General features: G+C 41.7%; 1 protein-coding gene across 3 annotated transcripts in view; it reads right to left on the bottom strand.

Moving 5' to 3' along the window:
• Positions 1–24,034, bottom strand: part of PAXIP1 (PAX interacting protein 1) — a 70,530-nt gene that overhangs the window by 2,165 nt on the left and 44,331 nt on the right. For all 3 annotated transcript variants that reach the window (XM_070077268.1, XM_070077267.1, XM_070077269.1), the window contains 12 exons: positions 23,404–23,499; positions 21,308–21,445; positions 20,529–20,650; positions 19,903–20,087; positions 18,408–18,451; positions 14,666–14,736; positions 11,997–12,099; positions 9,186–9,354; positions 2,284–2,384; positions 755–889; positions 590–665; positions 434–493 (listed from right to left, as the gene is read on the bottom strand). In XM_070077268.1, coding sequence (XP_069933369.1) covers positions 434–493; positions 590–665; positions 755–889; positions 2,284–2,384; positions 9,186–9,354; positions 11,997–12,099; positions 14,666–14,736; positions 18,408–18,451; positions 19,903–20,087; positions 20,529–20,650; positions 21,308–21,445; positions 23,404–23,499 — 1,300 coding nt within the window. The remainder of the gene's footprint in view (positions 1–433; positions 494–589; positions 666–754; positions 890–2,283; positions 2,385–9,185; positions 9,355–11,996; positions 12,100–14,665; positions 14,737–18,407; positions 18,452–19,902; positions 20,088–20,528; positions 20,651–21,307; positions 21,446–23,403; positions 23,500–24,034) is intronic.

Here is a 24,034-nt window from a genome sequence, read left to right as displayed (position 1 = left end):
AGTGAACCAGCAGTTGGAAAATCTGTTCCTCTTTCTCTGTGACTCTTGCAAATAAATAAATAGACCTTAAAAAAAAAAACAAAAAAGAAAAAAAAAACCAGCTATAGCACTTCACAATTCAGTTAAATGTTTTAAAAAATGAGCTGATAAGAAACATACTTATTATTGCAATTATTTCTGTTGAATACTTAAAATACCTACACTAGTTAGAACATATCTTTTCTAATGTCACCTACCAGAAGTGAACTCAGTTAAGAGAATGTCTTACTTGAAATTAAATAAGATATATTGAAAAGAAAGAAGTATTAACCACATAAATCATAATAGCAAAAAAAGGAAAAATGGCTTATAAAACACAGTAAATATGTTGCTATCAATATTGCAAATCCATTTTCAACCCATCCATATTTTATTCCCTTTCAAAAAGGATATGATTCATAGTCCAGCGTTTGTGTGAGCACTCCAGTTAAAACAAACTCTGCATTATGAACATCTGAATGGAAGGGAGACAAGACATTTAAAATAAGTCAACGCACTGCCGTGAGGGTATACATATATTCTAACATATAGCAAAAGTAACAAATCATACCTATTCCTCTGGCAAAATATTCTCGACATAAATGAAGGTCATTTTCACAGGATATCAAAATTATTTCTGACAAGCTCTAAGGGAAAAAATGAATTTATCAGCCACTGAATAATGAATCACATATAGGGTGATGCTGGATCCCAGAGCTGATTTTACTCTACCCACCTTATTCTGCTTATGTTCCATGAGCTTCCGGAAAGATGGCTGTTTAGACAACACTTTTCCTCCTGCACATTCCACAATTGCTTTCATAGTGGAAAGACTTGGGCAGATTCCAGGTGTGATGTAAAAATATTTTGCCTAATAAGTTGAAAATACATGTACCATATTTTTAAAATGCTTTTAATTTTTAAACCACAAAATTGTTCATAGATTCTACCCTGAGATTTCTGACAAAATGTCTGATTTCATGAAATTTATCAAGATAATATTGCCTCCATCCCACTAGCACTCAATCTCAAATGGATGTAAATTTGGAAGTGGTTTAAGCACTTTCACATGTTATGTATGACCTACGATGATTAAAAGTAACCTAAAAGAAATGGAGTGCTTTGTGCATAAGCAAGACTGTATTAACACACATTTCCCACTACATCTGTAAGATCCTAACTCAGCATTACATTTCACCATGCTCATCTGACAGGGAGCACACGGATGCAGCCTGGTTCCTGGCCTGTGCTCCTTTTTTACAATTTTCTCTATGTTATTTGGATTCAAAACAGACTGGGAAGTAATACTGATGCTAAAGATTTATCTAACAAGCTAGCTCTCGAGTAAGCCACAAAACATTATTTTGTTTTAAACTATTGATAGGAAAAAAGAAAATGCACCTTAACTCAGTATTGCTAATCACTTCTATTCCAAATTAGCTCTTTAAGAAGCTAAAGGAACAGATAATCTTTACTATCTTTATTGATATACTTAGTTTTTGATGTAAAAAAAAAAATTCCCAGCTGTTCCAAGTATCTTATCTAACACCTAACAAATATTGTAAAAATCTTTAGTTCTGGATTATTTATGCACACATCCAATTAATATGTTTCCAAATACCTTTCCAACTGAATACAAATATATTCAGAATTGTACTAAATAATCAATTACTCCAAAGAGTTGTTAAAAGCAGAAAACTAACTTAAAATCTCTTATCAAAGATACTCTTTGAATGCCTTACCTCTAAGAGAACTACTTATTTAATTTTCATGACAATTTTTTAAATTACAGTAAAGAAAAGCTCTCTGGAGGTATGCCGTGCTCCCCCGTAGGGGCAAGGAGGACAAACCGTGAGATGGGAATCCCTGGTGGGCCCAGCTCTTCTGGAGGTGCCCTTTCCACCCAGTGACCTGCCACCTGCGAGTCACCATCCGTCACATCTACCTAAACTGATTTCTCTTTTCTTTAGTCTTCAGAGGCATCCGCTGCAGCACGTAGGTGGCCTCTAGGACATTCACGTCCTATATCCACAGTGCCTGGGTTCAGCCTCAGCTTCATTCTGCTCTCCTTCTAATGCATACCCTAGGAGGCAGTAAGTGATGGGCTCAAGTGGGTGGGTCTCTGCCACCCCTGAGATCCTGGCTGGCTGCAGCCTGGCTCAGACCTGGTTACTGCAGGCATTTGGGGCTCAAACTAGTGGTCAGAACATCTCTGTTTGTCTCTCTCCATCTCCTGAATAAGTGAAAATAAAACTGTACATATACCTTAAAGAGTGGAGAAACATGTGCTCGTTTTAAGGATTCTTCCAAACTGAAAGAGAAAAGCACTTCAGCCTCGGCATCCCGGAGAATGTAGTTCTGCTCATCTGGAAAACAGAAGCGCATCCTCTGAAAGATGCTGACACACACAGCACGGCAGGTGCAGCACTCGCGCAGAACGCTCCCCCTTGTCCAGGTGGTCCATGTTATCTGTGGCTATCTACCTGTAAAACCTTGAGGTATTTACACTTCACCACTATGCCTCATTTACTTCTCTGTGAAAACGGCCAGACCAAAACAAAACAGAAAAATATTCTTTCTCCTAAAACAGTGTTACGTATTTAACTTTGTGGGAGTCATAAACTTTTTTGAAAAAAATTTACTGAAAGCTGGGTCCTTCTCCAGAGCTGCACCACCCTTCTCCACCTACCAACTATCATCTCACTGTGTCAGGGAATTTACAAACTCTCCTCACTCACAGCGCCCAGGTGATCAATGCTAGGTCTGCAATGACAAGCTTTGAATTAGCATCACATCCAAGTGCACATAGGCAGGGACTTAAAAAAGCAGCAAAATGAAATGAAAACAAGCAAATTTAAACCTGTGCACAGTTTTTTCATAACATGCATTTCCATGAACTTTTTGAAGACCTCCCCCCATATAACAACCAACTCCTCAGTGACTTGAGGGATATCAGAGTCAATTAGCTGATAATCAATTAAGTGAATCTATCGAAATTTATGTGTCAAAAGTACATTCTTTGAAATAACACAAAAAGTGTATAGCAGTTTCTCAGAATTTTTAACTGACTGGTCTTCAATTTTCTTAGCAATGTTTTAAGAAATGTCTGATTTGGGGCCAGCACTTTGGTGTAGTAGGTAAAGCCACTGCTGCAGTGCCAGCATCCCATATGGGCACCAGTTCAAGTTCCAGCAGCTCCACTTCCAATCCAGCTCTCTGCTATGGCCTGGGAAAGCAGTAGATGGCCCAAGTCCTTGGGCCCCTGCACCCACATGGGAGACCTGGCAGAAACTCCTGGCTCCAGCAGCAGCAGCCCCAGATGTTGAGGCCATTTGGGGAGTGAACCAGCAAATGGAAGACTTCCCTCTCCCATTGCCTCTGACTCTCTCTAACTCTGCTTCAAATAAACAAATAAATAAATCTTAAAAAAAAAAAAAAAAAGTTATACTAGGGGCCCAGCGCAGTGGCGCAGCAGTAAAGCCCAGCAGTCCTGGCTGCCCTACTTCCAATTCAGTTCTCTGTTAATATGCCTGGGAAAGCGGCAGAGGATAGAACCCTGCACCCATGTGGGGGACCTGGAAGAAGCTCCTGGCTCCCGGTTTCAGATCAGCTCAGTTCCAGCCACTGTGGCCATTTGGGGAGTGAACCACTGGATGGAAGATATCTCTCTGTCTCCCTCCTCTGTAACTCTTTCAAATAAATAAATCTTAAAAAATAAATATTTAAAAGAGAATGTCATACTACTGTAGTTTTAATGATCTGATTATTTTAAAATTTACTGTACATGGGTGAAATGGTCATTTTTCCATTCAATTATTGTTTAAATACATTGTCTATAATCTCACTAAACTAGGGTCTTCTTGCTTGTAAAACATCTTATTTGGTGAACCATTAAGCCTTTTTACTATAATGTAAATTTAAAACGTGCTATCTCAAAAACTTTTAAAAAAGAAAGAAAGGGAGAAGGAAGGAGACTGGGAGTGAACAAGGGAAAATCATTCTATTCTTAGAACTGTAGCTATGGGGGCCAGCACTTTGGCATAATAGGTTAAGCCTCTGCCTGCAGTGCTGGCATCCCATGAGTGCCGGTTCAAATCCCTGCTGCTGCACTTCCTATCCAGTTCCCCATTGATGGCCTGGGAAACCAGCGGAATATGGCCCAAGTGCTTGGGCTCCTGTACTCGCATGGGAGACCCAGAAGTTCCTGGTTCCTGGCTTCAGATCAGCCCAGCTCCAGCTGATGCGGCCATTTGGGGGAATGAACCAGTGGATGGAAGATCTCTGTCTGTAATTCTGCCTCTCAAATACATAAATAAATCTTTTAAAAAAGAGAACTGTATCTACAAACTATGTTGAAGCTGTTCAAACATAATTAAAATAAAAAAAAGAGAAGACAAGCCAGAATGAGACAAAATATTTACAAAAGACACATCTAATGAAGTACTTGTATCAAAAATACACAAAGAACTCTAAAACAAGAAAGAAAACTGATTCGAAAATAGCAAAAGATCTGGATGCCTCAACAACAGATAGACAGATGCTAAACATCAAATATCATCAGGGAAATGCAAATAAAAACAACAATGAGGGGCCGGTGCTATGGCGTGGTGGGCCAAGCCTCTGCCTGCAATGCCAGCATCCCATATGGGTGCTGGTTCTAGTCCCAGCTGCTCTTCTTCCAATATAGCTCTTTGCTATCGCCTGGGAAAGCAGGAGAAGATGGCTCAAGTCCTTGGGCCCCTGTACCCACATGGGAGACCCAGAATAAACTCCTGGCTCCTTGTTTCAGATTTGTGCAGTTCCAGCATTTTGGCCATTTGGGGAGTAAACCAGTGGATGGAGGACCTTTGTCTCTCCCTCTCACTGCCTGTAACTCTACCTCTCAAATAAATGAATAAATCTTAAAAAGAAAGAAAGAAAGAAAGAAAGGAAGAAAGGAAGAAAGGAAGAAAGGAAGAAAGAAAAAACTGAGATACCACTGCACACCTATTAGAATGGCCAAAGTCCAGAACACCAAATGCCCATGAGGATGTAGAGCAAACTCTCATTTGTTTGCTGGAGGAAATGTAAAATGGTATACCTACTTCGGGAGACAGTTTGACAGTTCCTTAGAAAACCAAACATACTCTTACCATACAATCCAGCACACATGCTCCTGCAGTTGAAAACTTAAGTTCACAAAACACCTATATGCGGATGTTTATGATACTTCTGTGAAGAAAACAACTCAGATGCCCTTCAGTAGGTGAATAGCTAAATAGACCATGATATGTTCAGAAAAATGAACACTACTTATTGCTATAAAGAACTGAGTTATCAAGTCATGAAGACATAGAGTCTTTTTTTAAAAAAAAAAAAATTATTTATTTGAAAGGCAGAGTTACAGAGAGAGGTAGAGCCAGAGAGAGAGAGAGAGAAGTGTTCCCTCCACTGGTTCACTCCCACATTACTTCAGATCAGCTCAGCTGATCCGAAGCCAGGAGCCAGGAGCTTCGTCTGGGTTTCTTCTTCATGCAGGTGCAAGCGTGCAGGAGCCCAAGACTTGGGCCATCTTCTTCTATTTTTTTTTTTAAATTTTTTTTAATTTTTTTTCTTTTTGACAGGCAGAGTGGACAGTGAGAGAGACAGAGAGAAAGGGCTTCCTTTGCCGTTGGTTCACCCTCCAATGGCCGCCGCGGCCGGCGCTTTGCGGCCGGCACACCGCGCTGATTTGATGGCAGGAGCCAGGTACTTATCCTGGTCTCCCATGGGGTGCAGGGCCCAAGGACTTGGGCCATCCTCCAATGCACTCCCTGGCCACAGCAGAGAGCTGGCCTGGAAGAGGGGCAACCGGGACAGAATCCAGCGCCCCAACCGGGACTAGAACCCGGTGTGCCGGCACCGCAAGGTGGAGGATTAGCCTAGTGAGCCGCGGCGCCGGCCGGGCCATCTTCTACTGCTTTCCTAGGCCACAGCAGAGAGCTAGATCGAAAGTGGATAGCCAGAACTCAAACTGGTGCCCACATGAGATGCTGGCACTGTAGGCCGGGGCTTTAACCCACAGCACCACAACACTGGCCCCGACATTGAGTTTTAAATGCATACATACTATATGACAGTACTTTAAAAGTTCATGGGAAATGGAATTAAAAGAAAAGTTGATTTCAGTGCTGGTGATGTGGAACAATGGGTTATGCTGTGACACCAGCATCCCATTCCAGAGCCACAGTTCAAGCCCCAGCTGCTTCACATCCAATCCAGCTCCCTGCTAATGTGCCAGAGAAGGCAGCGGAAGATGGCTCAAGTATGTGGACCCCTGTGACCCGTGTGGGAGACCCAGATGGAGTTCCTGACTCCTGGCTTCCACCTGGCCCGCTGTTGACTGTCGTGCCCATTTAGGGAGTGAGCCAACAGAAAGAAGATCTCTTTCTCTCTATCTCACTCTTTCTCTATGTTTCTCTGCCTTTCAAGTAATGTAATAAATCTTAAATAAATCAATCAATCAAAGAAAATTCTCTTAGAAAATCCTGAAACTTGTAGGATAAACTATGAAATGTGTTTTCTGAATATTAAATATTTATAACTAAACCACTTTATACCCTCAGAGATCAACACAGCAAACATTTATTAGCAATGCTATAAAAAATGAAAGCCAGTCAACCAAAATTTCCCATAAAATATGTACCGTAAACTTTATGAACACATAAAAGAATCAGATTTTTCACAAGCTTATAACCCTGGAGTATTAAGTAAAATGCTTATTCACTAAATTAGACTTTAGGCAAACTGGTTGTTAATAAATTGGCATGCTTCTTGTCAGCAAAGGAAAAAGAGGCATAGTCAAAAAAACTAAAGATCCACAGTTGGTGCCCCCAAAGGCAACAGAACCAACAGCAGTGAACACTGCAGGCCCATCTCTCCCAGTGCCCACGCCCTGATGTTTTACTCCCACGTAGAACATAAACTATTACACTCTACTTTCAATTAAAGAACAGAGTACCTCATTCTAAATTTTATAAATCTCGCATTATATAAAGTTGGGAGCTAAATGTATTTGTAGTAATTATAATTTTTCTTCCATCTTCATGGTTAACTCTTATACTTCATTAATGTCTTTTATTTAAAAACAAAAATTGTTAATATTTCAACGAACAAAAAGTTACTACTTGAGCCTCACTCTTCAATTCTGTATTTGTGAATTTACCTACTCTTCTAAAATTTATTTGTAAATCCAAAATCAGTATTTGTGGCACTTCTGTGGTCATTCAGACATACAGAGTGGAGAAACACCTTGAGCCACCCAGCTGAGGTCAACCAAGACAGTACCCTGCCTTCTTTTAGCTCTCACTGCAAATAAGTGCCCTCTTCATGGTGCATTTAATTCGTGTATTTTTTGTAGGTGATTTTGCCGATTAAAATGCCCCAAGTGTACAAAGGCCATGATGGGACTATGGAGAGAATATGTGTGTGGGATTAACTTCTTCCAGGGATGGTGCTGTTAGCCTGGAGTCTAGTGTCAATAAATTAACAGCGTATATTTCAAAAGGTATCTTTAAAAAGCAAAACACATAAAAGGTTACATATTGACTGACTGATGAAAATAATCCGAGGCTCTGAGAACCCCAGCACTGTACCTTCTCCTGCAACCACAGTCTATCTGGTATTCACTAATTCAGCGCTGGCAGTAGCTTACAGGACACAACTACTGTGAACAGCAAGAAGTAACCAAATACTGCAATTGAGGGTTCAATTACTTTTCTTTACATTTAGGATTTATTCTTTCCTCTGTTTTATTGCCTTAGATACAGAAACATTGAATTTTAAGTTTGCGTCTAATTTTGCTATAAGCAGCAATATATATATATATATATATATATATTTTTTTTTTTTGAAAGGCAGAGTTACAGAGAGGCAGAAGCAGAGATGGAGAGGGAGAGATGTCTTCCATCCGCTGGTTTACTCCCTAAATGGTCACAATGGCCGGAGCTGAGTCAATCCAATACCAGATGCCAGGAGCTTCTAGGAGTTGGGCTATCTTCTACTGCTTTCCCAGGCCATAGTGGAGAGCTGGATTGGGAGAGGAGCAGCCAGGACTCGAACTGGTGCCCACATGGGATGATGGCACTGCAGGTGGTGGCTTTACTCGCTACACCACAGTGCAGGCTACTTACTATAAGCAGCAATTTTAACTGTCTTTATTCTTCTGGATCCTAACTTCCCATCTATAAAAACAGACTATATACTATATGAACTTTAAAATATACTTTGTACTTAGGTATTCATACTAAAAACTGAATTATGCTTCAGTACCAGAGGTCAAGAAAACAACATGGATCTGAAATGTTTTAATTTACCAAGACTGACTTGATGGCGACCTGAACCTGCCTAGTGAGAAATGCGGGTAGTTTCGCCAGTGAGAGGAGTGCAGGGCTGGTTGGGACCAGCAGTGCCTCTGCTGGCCTGACTCGCCCCAAGTCCTCACGCCTTGCTCTTGTTCTCAAGCAGCTGCATCATTCTGCTGCGGGTCAGGGAGCAAGGTGTGTAGAGCACAGCAATCCAGGGCAACCACTGGCAGCAAAACCCGAGATGTGTGCACTCTGAGTGAGGTGCTGGGAACCGCAGCACTGCTACATGACAGAGGTAGCAAGGGCCAGTATGGTTGAGGCATGAAGACCAAATGCAAAGTAAAACTGAGAACACAGTGAAACTAAGGATGCTCATCCTGAGGCCAGGTGCCTCTGCTCCCGGGTGTGCCTATTTGAGGATTGAAAATGCGCTTTGGAAGTTTAGAACTTCCTGGCCAGGGACTGGCACTTTGTGATGCAGTGGGTTAAGATGCCACTTGCAACACCAGCATTCCAGTTCGAGTCCCGGCTGCTCCACTTCTGATCCAGCTCCCTGCTGATGCACCTGGGAAAGCAGTGGAAGATGGCCCAAGTGCTTGGGCCCCTGCACCCACATGGGAGACCCAGAGAAAGCTCCTAGCTCCTGGCTTCGTTTCAGCCCAACTCTGTTGTGGCCATCTGTGGAGTGAACCAGGGGATGCAAGACCTTTCTCTCTTTCTTTTTTGATCTCTCTTTTTCTCTCTCTCTCCCTCTCGCTGTAACTCTGCCTCTCAAATAAATAAAATCTTCAAACAAATGCAACAAAACAAAAGAAAAACCCAGGTGCTGGCGCTGCTCCTTACCAATGAATTTCTGGCACTTGAAGCACTCTTCCAGCCACTCCGGTGTCACGATGTGCTTCACTACAGAGATGGCCGTCAGGAACTTCACGGTGCGTGTCACTTTGCTGGCAATAAGATGCGTGCATGTCTGTGCAGACTCGACGACCTCACCACCAAGTATGTAGAGCTTCTAAAGTCACAAACACAGAGGAGCTAATGAAAAGCCTAAAAATCTACAGAGTCCCATCAGCAGAGTAAAATGCAGGCAAAGACCTATCCGAAGACAAGATTTATGAGTGCACTTTTCAGGCACAGAAAACAGCATGACATGTAAAATAAAAATAAAAATGCAGGAGGAAAGGAAACAGCAGAATTACAATCTATGCTTCTGTTATCAACTCCAGGAAAATTAAGGTTAAAATACTGACTTCTCAGGGCCAGCACTGTGGCAAAGTGGGTAAAGCCGCCACCTGCAGTGCCAGTATCCCATATGGGCGCTGGTTTCAGACCCAGATGCTCCACTTCCCATCCAGCTCTCTGCTATGGCCTGGTATAGCAGTAGAAGATGGCTCAAGCCCCTAAACCCTGTGGGAGACCCGGAAGAAGCTCCTGGCTCCTGGCTTCGGATCGGCTCAGCTCCAGCCGTTGTGGACAATTAGGGAGTGAACCAGCGGATGGAGAATCTCTCTCTCTTTCACTCTCTGCCTTTCCTTCTCTCTCTGTACCTCTGACTTTCAAATAAATAAATAAATCTTTAAAAAAAAATGGACTATCCATTCAACACAGGTAACACATCTCCATGAATAAATAAGATAGCCCTAGAATAACACCACTCATTTCACAAGAGTACATACACCCAGAATTTCTAAGCTGATACTGCTCTCACCAGGCACATTACCACACTATTCCTGTTTTTAAAGAATAATGGCAAAAAAATGACCTCTTAATAATTATACTTATATTTTAAAGATATAAAACTTAAATTGTACTAAATTTAGAACAGTAATATTTATAATGGTTTCTTTTCCTTAAATAAAAAAGTTAGGAGTGGGGCCAGCATTGTGGGGCAGTGGGCTCAGTCACCATCTGCAATGTCAGCATTCCATACTGGTGCCAGTTTAAGTACTGGTTGTTCCACTTCCAATCCAGCTCCCTGGTAATGTGCCTGGGAAAGCACTGGGAGATGGCACAATTTCTTGGAGCTGTTGTACCAATGTAGAAGACATAGAAGATAGAGTTCCAGGCTGTTGACTTTGGCCTGGCCCATGACCAGCCATTACAACCATTTGGGGAGTGAGTCAGCAAATGGAAGATCAATCTCTCTATCTCTCTTCCCCTCTTCCCCCTATAACTCAATCTTTCAAATAAATAAGCCTTAAAAACAAAAAAAGAAATGTTTGGAGTAAAAATATGCAGGTCAACTTAACACTCTTAACCATCTTTCCTGAGCCAAAAAAAAAGCATACAAAGTAAGCAAACAAAATCCCATCATCCCTTGGGATATTATTTATTTTCTTTTTTTTCTAAAGATTTATTTATTATTTTGAAAAGCAGAGTTAAACAGAGAGAGAAGGAGAGAGGTCTTCCATCTCCTGGTTCACACCGCAGAGGGCCACAATGACCAGAGAAGGCAGGAGCCAGGAGCTTCTTCCAGGTCTCCCACATGGGTGCAGGAGCCCAAGGACTTGGGCCATCTTCTACTGCTATCCCAGGCCGTAGCAGAGAGCTGGATCGGAAGTGGGGCAGCCAGGCACTGCAGGTGGCAGCTCTACCCACTACACCACAGTCCGGGCCCTAGGATGTTATTTCAAGAAGTAAATGTAAAATTCTGGGGGCTGACATTATGGCGCAGGGAGGTAAGCTGCTACTTGTGGCACCAGCATCCTAGATGAGTGTCAGTTCGATCCTAACTGCTCCACTTCTAGGATCCAGCTACCTGCTAATGCACCTAGGAAAGCAGGTAAAGATGGCCCAAGTACTTGGACCCTTGCCACCCATGTGGGAGACCTGGATGGAGTTCCAGACTCCTGGCTTTAGCCTGGCCTAGCCCTAGCCATTGCAACGATTTGGGGAGTGAACCAGTGGATGGAAAAATCTCTTTCTCTCTGTTGTTCTGCCTTTCAAATAAATAAAATCTTGTCTTTATGAAAATGACATTAGAGGCCGGTGCCGTGGCTCACTTGGCTAATCCTCCGCCTGAAGCGCTGGCACCCTGGGTTCTAGTCCTGGTTGCTCCTCTTCCAGTCCAGCTCTCTGCTGTGGCCCGGGAGGGCAGTGGAGGATGGCCCAAGTGCTTGGGCCCTGTACCCGCATGGGAGACTGAGAGGAAGCACCTGGCTCCTGGCTTCGGACCGGTGCAGCACCGGTCGTGGCGGCCATTAGGGGAGTGAACCAACGGAGGGAAGACCTTTCTCTCTGTCTCTCTCTCACTGTCTACAACTCTCTCTCTGTCTCTCTCTCTCTCTCACTAACTCTGCCAAAAAATAAAATTAAAATTAAAAAAATAAAAAAATAAAAAGAAAATGACATTAGAGTAGTCTTGCAAATGTTCACTTGACTATAAAAATGGTCTTGGCCTATGCATTTGAACCACACTTCTGTAGTAATAAAAAAGCAAGTATCTAAATATGAAGTGATAACACAGAACGTGGCAGGAAATCATTAACAATTTGGTAACTAGTTATTACAAAAACTGTAAGTACTTTATATATACTATACAAACTGTTATGATATTCCTGATTAAATGTTACTCAATAAACTTCTAGCTTGAAGTAATATACACAGAAGGGGATACTGCTAAAAATCCTTATACAAAGCAGAATGAAATTTCACCTTAATATATTGTTGAACTTGGACAGGCTCAAATCCCGTGAACAGCACAAAAGGGGTCAATTCTGGCGTTAACTTTTTAGTGGGAGGTGGTATATCTTCAATTCTATAAAATAAATAAACAAAACAGTGATGACCTTATTATTTACTTAAACAGAAATGTTCCTATGGGGGAGGCACTGTGTTCAGTGAAGCTGCTGTTTGGCATGCCTGGGATCAAGCCCTGCCTCCATTTCCAATCCAATTTCCTGTCAGTATGCAGCCTGGAAGGCAGCAGGTCATGGCCCAAGTGCTTTAGTTCCTGCCACCCACATGGGAGACCCAGATGGAGCTCCTGGCTAAGATGTGTTTCTCCTTCTCTCTCTGTTACCTGGCCTTTCAAATAAATAAGCAAAACTTAAAACAAAATGTTCTTTGGTGTAAAAGGGATTTCAATGGTTGGACAAAGTTCAATAGCTTTAAGTATAAGTGGTTTTTATTCTTGTTGAAAAAAAATTGTTTTTTCATTTATTTGAAAGTCAGAGACAGAGAGAGAGAGTGACAGAGATGTTCCATCTACTGGTTCACTTCCCCAGGCCAAACCCAGGAACAAGGAACTGACCCAGTTCTACCACGTGGGTGTCAAGAACCCAATACTTGAGCCATCACCTGCTGCCTCCCAGGGTGCCCATTAGCTGGAAGCTGGGATAGAAAGCAAAGCCAGAAGTTGAACTCAAGAACTCCAATATGGGACAAGGGCATCCTAAGAAGTGTCTGTTAACCACTACACCAAACACTTGCCTCATTAACAATTTGGTAACTAGTTATTACAAAAACTGTAAGTACTTTATATGTACTATAAACACTACTACATCTGAAGTCTCCAAGAGAACAATCCAATTAGCTTTTGGTAAAGACTAATATGTATGTATTCTCTTCCTCCCCAATCCCTTCCCAATTTTTTAAAAATTGGTTTCAAAAAGAAAAGCAAATAATAAAGTTGATTTTTATATTTTACTGACTCTGCTAGCTGGACCATTAAAATGGCCATTCTTCATTTTTTTTAATACCAAGTTTTTAAAATAACCTTGTCTGACTTAGGCCATTGCTTGCTCTCCTTTTCAACAGTCAAGAGCTTCTGGGGTCTTTTAATTCTAACCCTGTGTCTTCTACCAGAACGTAGAGAACAAGCTGTTTTACTGAAGCTCACAGCTTAAATTTTCCTTAAACGGTAACTGCAAAAGACAATCAAGCAGTTACGCTTTACCTAGCAGTTTGGAAGTAATCAGGGGTGGGCATTGGCTTAGTGGTTAAGTCACTCCTTGGAATGCTCACATGCCAAATTGGAGTGTGCCTGGGTTTCAGTCCCCGCTACCCTACTCTAACTCAGATTCCCACTAATGTGCACTCTAGGTGGGCAGCAGATGATGGCTCAAGCATTTGGTTCTCTGCCATCCATGTAGAAGACTCAAATTGATTTCCACCAGGTTCAGTCATAGGCATTTGGTGAATGAGCCAGTGTAAAGATCTGTCTATCTACCTCTCTTTCTCTGCCTTTCAAATAAATAATAAGTAAATAAAAACTGAAATAAAAGGAGCTTTCTAGAATTAAGAGTAGAGAACAAAGCTTCCTGGGTTTGTGTCTGCATTTGCTATGCCTTAGCAATTAAGTGATTTCCAGGACTTCATTAATGACTAGTACTGGTCAACCATGTCTTTATCAGATAAGATTAAGAAGATATGTATATAGGGGCCAGCGCTATATGTATATATAGGTGCAGCGGGTTAGGGTCCTGGCCTGAAGTGCCGGCATCCCATATGGGCACTGGTTTGAAACCTGGCTGCTCCACTTCCGATCCAGCTCTCTGCTATGGCCTGGGAATGCAGTGGAGGATGGCCCAAGTCCTTGGGCCCCTGCACCGGAGTGGGAGACCTGGAGGAAGCTCCTGGCTCCTGGCTTCAGATCAGCTCAGCTCCAGCCGTTGTGGCCAATTCAGGAGTGAACCAGCAGATGGAGGACTTCTCTGTCTCTCCCTCTCTCTGTAACTGTCTTTCAAATAAATAAAATAAATCTTTAAAAAAAAAAGAAGAGAGACTTGATAAAGAGATGGAAATAATTAAAAAAAAAAGATATGTATATAAATCTGTACACTCCAACCTAAAATTCAACATGCAATATACAGTGCATACATCACTCCAAAGTGCTCTCTGATGTCCTTTGTCAGCACGGCTAAATATTACGTCGTCCTCATCAAGAACTGGCAGATCTAAGGAGCACACTTCAGAGCTCTCCAGGTGCCCATAGCACAGGGCTCGCTAGCAGTGCCGGGAGCCTGGACTCTGAGGCACCTCTGCGCTGACTTCTAGACCTTTTCTCCCACTTCTACCACTGAAGCTTCTGTTTTACATACTAGTTAACTGGGGTTGGGGGTCTTGGAAAGTTTTACTTAAAGAAAAATATTCAATATTTTATTTTAATTAAAAAAGGAAAACATATACTGGCCTATGTCATTATTCACTGTCTCCAGCAAAAAAATGAGATGTATCACAGCAACTCTATGAAACAAAGAGCAAATCCTTTTCAATCCTGTTTCCTAAGTTTTTATAAACTTTCCCCAATTGGCAACAATTTTCCAAAACAGATCTACAAAATACAACCAAAAATTTAAAAAAAGCAAGATTAATATGCATACCTGGCTCTTTTGGAAGAAGGCTGGATATTAGTCACTTCATTCTGCTTCAGTTTGGGAGGTAATCGTAAACCCTGAAATCAGAATATTTTCTAATTTAAGCAAATCAATCTCCCAAGTAATACAGGAACTTCCAAAATCAAACTTCAAACAATCAAAATACCTAACCATGTACAAGAGTCATGCTCTTCAGCACATCAGAACTAGTATTCACCTAGGACAACTACAATAATGCAAGCTGAGAACAGACATTAATAGTCCAGAGAAAAACACTTCTGCATTGCTTTTTTTTTCTTTTTCTTTTCCTTTTTTTTTCACTTTCCCTCTTTATTTACTAAATACTCTCAGGTCCTAGTTTTAAATGTCTTCATCTTTTTCTTTCCTCATCTCAAGTGACATATGCAGACCTCAACCTTGAATTTCTCAAAATCATTTTGACTTCATGTATTTTGTCCCATGTCTTAATTTAGAATGTGGAAAACACAATCATTGTAATTCCACCTCCCTATAAAAAGACTATGTCAGGGCCGGCACTGTGGTAAAGCAGGTTAAAGCCCTGGCCGAAAGCACCGGCATCCCATATGGGCACCAGTTCTAGTCCCAGCTGCTCCTCTTCTGATCCAGCTCTCTTCTATGGCCTGGGGAAGCAGTAGAAGATGGCCCAAGTGCTTGGGCCCCTGCACCAACGTGAGAGACCTGGAAGAAGCTCCTGGCTCCTGGCTTCGGATTGGCGTAGCTCTGGCCATTGCGGCCATCTGGGGAGTGAATCATCAGATGGAAGACCTCTCTCTCTGTCTCTACCTCTCTCTGTAACTGTACCTGTCAAATAAATTAAATCTTTTTTTATTTTTGACAGGCAGAGTGGACAGTGGGAGAGAGAGAGACAGAGAGAAAGGTCTTCCTTTATTGTTGGTTCACCCTCCAATGGCCTCTGCAGCCGGCGCACCGTGCTGATCCAAAGCCAGGAGCCAGGTTCTTCTCCTGGTCTCCCATGCGGGTGCAGGGCCCAAGGACTTGGGCCATCCTCCACTGCACTCCCGGGTCACAGCAAAGAGCTGGACTGGAAGAGGGGCAACTGGGACAGAATCCGGTGCCCCGACCGGGACTAGAACCTGGTGTGCTGGCGCCGCAGGCAGAGGATTAGCCTAAAAAGACTATGTCACCTATGAAGTTTCACAAAAGATATTATGTGACAATCAGATCAACAGTGCTATTAAAAGCAGGACAAGGTGCTAAAATACACATTGTCTCACGAACATGTGCACATCCACTAGGCCAGCTTTAGTTCCTTGGAGCAGAAGCCATGCCAAGAAAACCATGGGTGTCCCTGTAGGGTACCAACTACAGTCTCAATTCTGCTCCCATTTGAAACTCACTCCTCCACATTTTAAATTCAGAGGTTTTTTCAAAAAGACATTTATTTGTTCATATTTTATTATCTGAAATAATCACCTCTTGATTTTATTAACTACAACCCATATCTAGATAACCAAAATAAACATAAGCATGTGAAATCCACTAGCCTTTGCACACATGGAAAACTATACAATAATTTGCAGGAAGGTTTATTATTCCTTTTATTACCACCTTCACAAGAAAACAAACCTTCACACTTCTATTTCCAAAAATCACCCTTACGTCTCCAAATTACTCTTGGTAGCAAGGACAGAAACAATTGGTTTCTTAAGTAAAAAAAGATAAATTGTACTCCAAGTCTCTAATTTTTAGCTTTTAATACAAAACCACAATGGAAATGAATATTTGGAGCTTAACAATTGTACAATATAAGCCTTTTATGGGGAAGAGGGCTAACCGATAATCACTTTCCCAGCTTGATCTTAAAAGTCAACATATAATTTTCTCCATCTAAATACTGTGAGAATATTTGCTTTTGCAGAGGTGTCACAGTGGGTCATGTTCTATCAAAATCTTAACTACTAGCTTAAGCTAGGAAAAGAAATATATGAGGGTACTTGAAAACATTCATGGAAGAAATGGTATTGTAGTACAGCAGGTTAAGCCACCGACTAAGACACCCACATTCCATATGAGTACAAGTTCGAATCCCAGCTGCTCCACTTCCACCCAGCTCCCTGGCTAATGCACCTGGGAAAGCACTGGAAGATGGCCCAAGTGCTTGGGCTCCTGCACCCACATTGGAGACCCAGATGGAATTTCAGGCTCCTGGCTTCAGGCAGCACCAGCCTCAGCCACTGCAGCAATTTGGGAATAAACCAGTGGAGAGAAGATCTCTCTCTCTCACTCTGTCTCTCATTCTCTATCTCTGCCTTTCAACTAAATAAATAAAATGATCTTTAAAAAAAAATTCATGGAGGCCCGCGCCGTGGCTCAATAGGCTAATCCTCCGCCTGTGGCGCCGGTACACCAGGTTCTAGTCCTGGCTGATGGCTGGGCAAGCAGTGGAAAATGGCACAGGTGCTTGGGCCCCTGCATCAACATGGGAGACCTGGAAGAAGCTTCTGGCATCAGATCAGCCCAGCTCTGGCCATTGTGGCCATTTGGGGAGTGAGCCAGCAGACAGACTTCCTGAAAGACTTGGAAAGCAAGTCAGTCAGTAGGTGTTAGCTGGTAATTTTCTGAAGATTATTCTGCTCACTTAGTTGCTCAATCACACAGACCCTCAATCACCTCTGTACATGATAAATAGACATTCGTTGTTTTAAAAATATATAAGAATACACATATTTAGTACCATGTACATAATCCTAAACCTTTAAATTACGCTATTACTAACCAACCAAAAACACTGTATTCTTGCAGTGCTGACATGCAATGAGACATTTTCAAGTGGACAATTATTGAAATGGTTCTGTCTGGGAGCTGGCACCATGGCTCACTTAGTTAATCCTCCACCTGCGGCGCCGGCATCCCATATGGGCGCTGGGTTCTAATCCCGGTTGCTCCTCTTCCAGTCCAGCTCTCTGCTGTGGCCCAGGAGTGCAGTGGAGGATGGCCCAAGTGCTTGGGCTCCTGCACCCCATGGGAGACCAGGAGGAAGCACCTGGCTCCTGGCTTCAGATCGGCGTAGTTCTAGCCGTAGCGGCCATTTGGGAAGTAAACCAATGGAAGGAAGACCTTTCTCTCTCTCTCTCTCTCTCACTAACTCTATCTGTCAAATAAATAAAAAAAAAGTAGCTAAATACTAATGTGAAAAGAAAAAACAATATCCTAGTCATTATACTTCGTAGATGAGAATGTGGATGGCACTTTGCTTAGAGGACAACCTATAGCTAACTCAAAACAAGAACCAACAGTATGCAAACTTCCTGAATGGCTTACAGTAAACCCAATGTCGACCTCTAGGAAAACATTTGCCCTCACTGCAAGAACTGGGACTTGTCTTGTTCTAATCTGTGGCCTGGAATGGGTTATACATCTAGTGTTTCTAGTGACCTCAAACTTTTTGTTTCTTAACCCTATAAAAAACAAGAAGTAGTTTTAGGATTTAATTCTGTTCTCCAATTCATTAGGTAATCACAAAATTCTTTGAAGCAAGTAATGCTTGTCACACTTACATGTATGAATGACAATCATACAATCAACAATTAAAGAAAAAACAGGCACATAATATATTAAATATTAAACACTTTAAGATGAGTGAGAACATACAGACTTTGATATGTTGGAAAATTGCTGAGTGAATTTGTAATTTACAAACAGAAATATAGCCCTACTGCACTATTAATATAGTAATATACAAAATAAGGTTATTAACTTGACATACCATCAACAAGTCTGCTGACACCTTCAATGGCACTCTCCAAGCATCTAAAAAGAGAAATACATTATTTTTACAATATGATGCTGCTTAAATAGAAAAGTCTTTTGCCTTTTTGAGAGCTGGTTATCCTAGACACATAGGTGCCTTAGCTGGAAACATTTAATACAGATATATTTGCGTTCAGAATAAAGTTTTCAGGGCAGACGCTGCGGCACAGGGGGTAAAGCCGGTGCCTGCAGAATTGGCATCCCATTTGGGTGCTTGTTTGAGTCCCAGCTGCTCCACTTCTACCCAGCTCCCTGGCTAATGCATCCAGGAAAGCATGGCCCAAATACTTGGACCCCTGCACCCATGTGGGAGACCTGGAAGAAACTCCTGGTTCCTGGCTTCAGATCAGGCCAGGTCCAGCCATTGTGGCCATTTCTTTCTCTGTAACTCTGCCTTTCAAATGAATAAATAAATCTTTTAAAAATTTTAAAAATAAAGTTTTCCAATACAGGGTGAGAGGAACAGCATGCTGGTCTGTGAATACTTAGTGTACAGCGCGTCATTTGTACAAAGCAGCACTCAGAAAATCTGCAGCAACAACATAGCACATATTATTCCACGTCAATGGCCTTCACTATCCCACTGTGAATTGTTTGGTTAGACATTTCTAGAAGACTCTGTCCAGTTCTTGCTAGAAGATAGTTTCTCCCCTAACATATCAATTATGATGACAGGCAGCCAACAGGAAGGACCACACCAATTAGGAAAAGACTGACCAAAGAGACTGGCATCTTTACACAGTGGAGTAGAGGGGAAGTAAGCCCACTCTTAAATACTTGGAGATGTCCATGTAAGAAGGACCTGTTGTTTCTAGAATGGCTCAGAGTACAAGTCATACCAACAGGTACATTAAAAGGATGCAGACTATGGCTCAAAACAAAGGCTTTCTTGTGATGAAGGCCATCTAAAACCAGAATGTGCTTCCCTAAGAGAAAATGGTACGGCAGAGTTTAATGATCTTTTTGGGAATATGTCAAATCCATAAACGCAGAACTAAATTTCACCGCTGCAGTATCTACAATGGGGATATCTACAAGGAGGTGTATATAACTGAAGGACAGAATAGCAGGCACAAATCTCCTGCCTATTCCTAACAAGATGCCTATCCTTAGGCAAGATGACAACCAGAATGCAACAGCAAGTCAGTTAAAGCACAAGAGTGACAAGGACTAGACACCGGTTCTAGGAAAGCAGGGAATGTTCCACAGGGTAGGGGCGTCATGGCAAAAGGTAACTGAGGTTTTCAGGAGCTCCTTCTTCCTGTGCTATGGTTAACAGTAAAAGCAAATAAGAATACCAAACCAATAAAAATTCAGGGCAGAATGGGGAGAAGGAAGAAAGAGTGTGGAAAGGAAACAGGAAGTGAATAGAAAACTGATTAGGAAGCTAAGCCAAGCTTGAGTAGAAATAAAAAGGTGGTAGAAAATTTCTAAGAAGAAGTGTCACTTACCTAGAAGATTTAACACTAAATGCGGAGTTGGGGCAAATGGATCCTGTAGATTAAATGCTGTGTATCGACTATACTGAATCTGCCTCAGGGCCTCAAAGTTTCCCAGGAGAATGTCACCAAGCCACTGGGCATTTACACAAGGGATCCTCCATTCTTTGGCTTTTTCATACTTTAAACCTGTTGGTCTATTTTTGTCGATGTTGAGGAGAAAACACAATTATTAAATGTTAGATTTGCCTCCTGTCCAAATTTACATTAACTTTCAACAAAAGCCAATGAAAATGTTTTCTCATAATAAAAATGGCAGGCGTATCTTTATAACTTTATTTATATCTTTATACCTTTATTAAGTTGCTGGTAATACTGGTAATTAAATATACACGGCAAGGGTCGGTCTGGGTCATGAGACCACCTACTAGTCCCACTTTTACCTTGTTCTGTTACTTAATTCCCTTAATTCAAATTTCATTAACTTATCTAATTCACATATTCCAGGTATTTCGAACCTTACCATGAATATCACTGGCATTTACTTAAAACCTTCTACTTCAAAACTATGACACAGTAAGAAACACAGAACTATTAATATTGCCACCAAGTTCTACGTAAATTAAAAATCTGCTTACTCTTTACAGATGAGGACTGTGTTGCTGCGACACAGATAACCTGTATATTTGGCACCTGCCAAGTACGCCATTAGCTTTAGGTCATCTCTGTCATTATCAACAAATCCAGTCACAGAAATAATCTAAGGGGAAAAAGAGAATAAGGTAAAAAAAAAATTGAACCCAAGTATAATTTTTTCCTGCTTTTTAGTTGTTTTATACATACACATTTCCTTTATTTCTTGGGACATTATAGGACACATATCATTCCTAAGAAGGTCGAGATCAGAATTTAATTAATTGTGAAAATGTTATATACATAGATCTCATACACAGGAAGAAAAAGAACAGGATACCAAATATAGCAATATTTTTACTGTGCTCAAATGACATTGCTCAGATAACTTCCAGTTATTTCACTGAGCAAATAAATATGAATGAGTTATTATTTCTCCTCACTAATCTCCAATTTTGAGGCATCTGAATGGGAGAACCCACAACTATTGATAAGTTCTGCCCAATAGTGGCTGCCTTTGTTGCAAGACATCTGATTTGTTTTTTGATTTCAAACAGTTTCAAAGATTTTGGAGACACCATTAATTATCAATTAAGTGCAGAAAACTGACTTTGAGAAGGGAGTAGGAGGAAGGAAGTCGCAAATTCTCATGCTTATGCACTTACACACAGGGTGAAAGCACACAGAAATGCGGACGCAAGGCAGAAGGTGGTAAGCAAGGCCACAATCATTTGAAAAGAAGCATTAAAACCAAAATAAAACAAAGCAAGGGGATTCTGCCTACGTGCTGCGAACACGGTTTTCCTCCTGGTGGGAACGCCACGGGGAAATGAAGGGCTCGATGAGGGGGCACCATTTTCTTCTTCTTTAAGACGGTGTTTAACCAATGTGCAGTAACACATCTTTTTCTTTCTCTTATTGCCTACCAAACATAAAATTACAGTTTATCATTTTGTTTTGCTTGGGGTTTTGCTACAGTATTAATACAAAATTATAAAGTTGTATAACTACAATGCCACCATTTTGGAAGCCCCATAAAATGAAAGAATTTCATGACATTTAGTATTTGATTTATTAAAGTAACCAACTACATTATCCATGAAGTTGGTTACTTTTAACATAACCTGAAAATGTCACATCTATTGATGAACAAAAGCCTGCATCAAGAATAAAAACAACTTACAGCAACTTAAAAAATAACTTCAGTCACCAATCACCATCAGAATTAAAATTTCTTCTAAAGGGCCAGCACTGTGGTGCAGTGGGTTAAGTTGGTGCCTGCAATACCAGCATCCCATATCAGAGCACCAGTTCTAGACCAGCTGTTCTCTGCTAATGGCCTGGAAGCTACCATGCTTCCAGTCTACCCTCCTGCTGCTCAAATACTTGGATCCTGCTGCCCATGTTGGAAACCAGGAAGGAGATCCTGGCTCCTGGCTTTGGTCTGGCCCAGACCTGACTTTTGCAGCCACTTATGGCGTGAACTAGCAAATGGAAAATGTCGCTCCATGTGTCTTCCCCCCTCTCTATTGTACTGCCTTTCTTTCTTTCTTTTCTTTCTTTCTTTCTTCTTTTTTTTTTTTTTTTTGACAGGCAGAGTGGACAGTGAGAGAGAGAAACAGAGAGAAAGGTCTTCCTTTTGCCATTGGTTCACCCTCCAATGGCCACGCCGGTGCACAGTGCTGATCCAAAGCCAGGAGCCAGGTGCTTCTCCTGGTCTCCCATGGGGTGCAGGGCCCAAGCACTTGGGCCATCCTCCACTACACTCCCGGGCCATAGCAGAGAGCTGGACTGGAAGAGGGGCAACTGGGACAGAATCCGGCGCGCCGACCGGGACTAGAACCTGGTGTGCCGGCGCCACAAGGTGGAGGATTAGCCTATTAAGCCACGGCGACGGCCTGTACTGCCTTTCAAATACATAAAAAAACAAATCTTCAAAAACATAAAATTAACCATAAAAACAAAGAAGGCTCCACATAAAGTAAGGTATAAAAAACATCACCATTCACCTACAATGAACCACAGGATAAGCACTCTCATAAGCACTTCTCCATTTTTAGCTGAAAAGTAGATCTAGTAAATGGATAGCCTCTCTAAGAAGGGTTTCTTGAAGGTCATTTGTTACACACACATTAACACCAAACTGTCTATACGTAAGAAAATTTTTATAAGAGACGAAATGAAACCCCAAGGAGTAGTGGAAGGTAATGTTGAGAAAGCCTGACAGTTCTGGAGAAGGCCAGCATAGAACTTGCCACCCCTTTAGGCCCTTCTGTGCAAAACAAGACCTTTCCTCAACCCACCATGCATTCAGTACTGTTTTGATAAGTGACTGGAAGGGGTGTGTACCCTTTTCATAACACTATTAGGGATTTCCTTCTTTCTATATTGCTCAAAAGCAAGTGTCCATAAAGGTATTTATCACAAAAAAGCGTCAATGGAATCAACTTTCTTATTTTTTGGAGGTAGAAAAAAATCCTTTCTGAAAGTAAAGATCAACAAAATCTTAAGATTACATATTAAAAATGATGGGCTGTGAGGCAGGCATTTTGGCATAGTGAGTAAAGCTGCCACTGTGATGCCAGCATCCTATACGGGTGTTGGTTCAAGTCTTAGCTGCTCCACTTCCAATGCACCAAAAGACAGCCCAAGTACTTGAGCCCCTACCGCCCACATGGGAAACCCAGAAGCTCCCGGCTCCTGGATTCCACCTGGCCCAGCTCCCAGTCAACACAGCTATCTGGGGAGTGAACCAATAGATGAAGATCTCTCTCTCTCTCTCTCTGTCCCCTTCTCTCTGTAACTCTTTCAAATAAACAAATTTTCTTTGAAAAAGCAACAGGCTTTGTGCTCAGCCATAGCTGAAGCCATTCTCCTTACCTGTGCATACATACTACTGACTTGGCTTTCACAGAGGAGGTGTGTGCATCGGCTCGTGAAGGTGGGGTCCACAGCGCCACCATGGGCCTGGATGATCTACACAAAACAATCAACCAAAGTTGTCATCAATTTTTATGACTCAGAAGAATAGAACTGAATTATTATTTCAAATAAGACAGCTATCAAAAGAATCCATCATACATTTTTATGATTTTTTTCTTCCCAAGGTATGACAGATATATAACTACTGTATTTACAAACTTCTCTACTCAGCACTATAAAATGAAAATGAACTCCAGAAAAAATCCAATATTCTCTTCATTAAACAGGGATTCTCTTCCTCAGCACTAGCGACATTTGGGGCCAGCAAATCTTGTGTTGTGGGAGGCTGTTCTGTATCTAGCAGGACCCCTGACCTCCACACAGCACAGTACATGCCAACAGTATTCATCCCTAGTTGTGACTATTACAACTTCTCCATGAGCAGGTATTTGGCCTAGTAGTTAAGACGTGGCTTGGGACAGCACTGATGCAGATCAGTGTGTCTCAGATAAGAGTCCTGGGGCTCCCATTCTCATCCCAGCTTCCTGCCAATGCAGACCCTGGGAGGCAGCATTTATGGCACAGGTAA

This window comes from Oryctolagus cuniculus, chromosome 7, assembly GCF_964237555.1.
Source record: "Oryctolagus cuniculus chromosome 7, mOryCun1.1, whole genome shotgun sequence".
Taxonomy (NCBI): domain Eukaryota; kingdom Metazoa; phylum Chordata; class Mammalia; order Lagomorpha; family Leporidae; genus Oryctolagus; species Oryctolagus cuniculus.
Note: the sequence above shows the minus strand (reverse complement) of the source record. Positions and strands in the feature narration are given on the sequence as shown.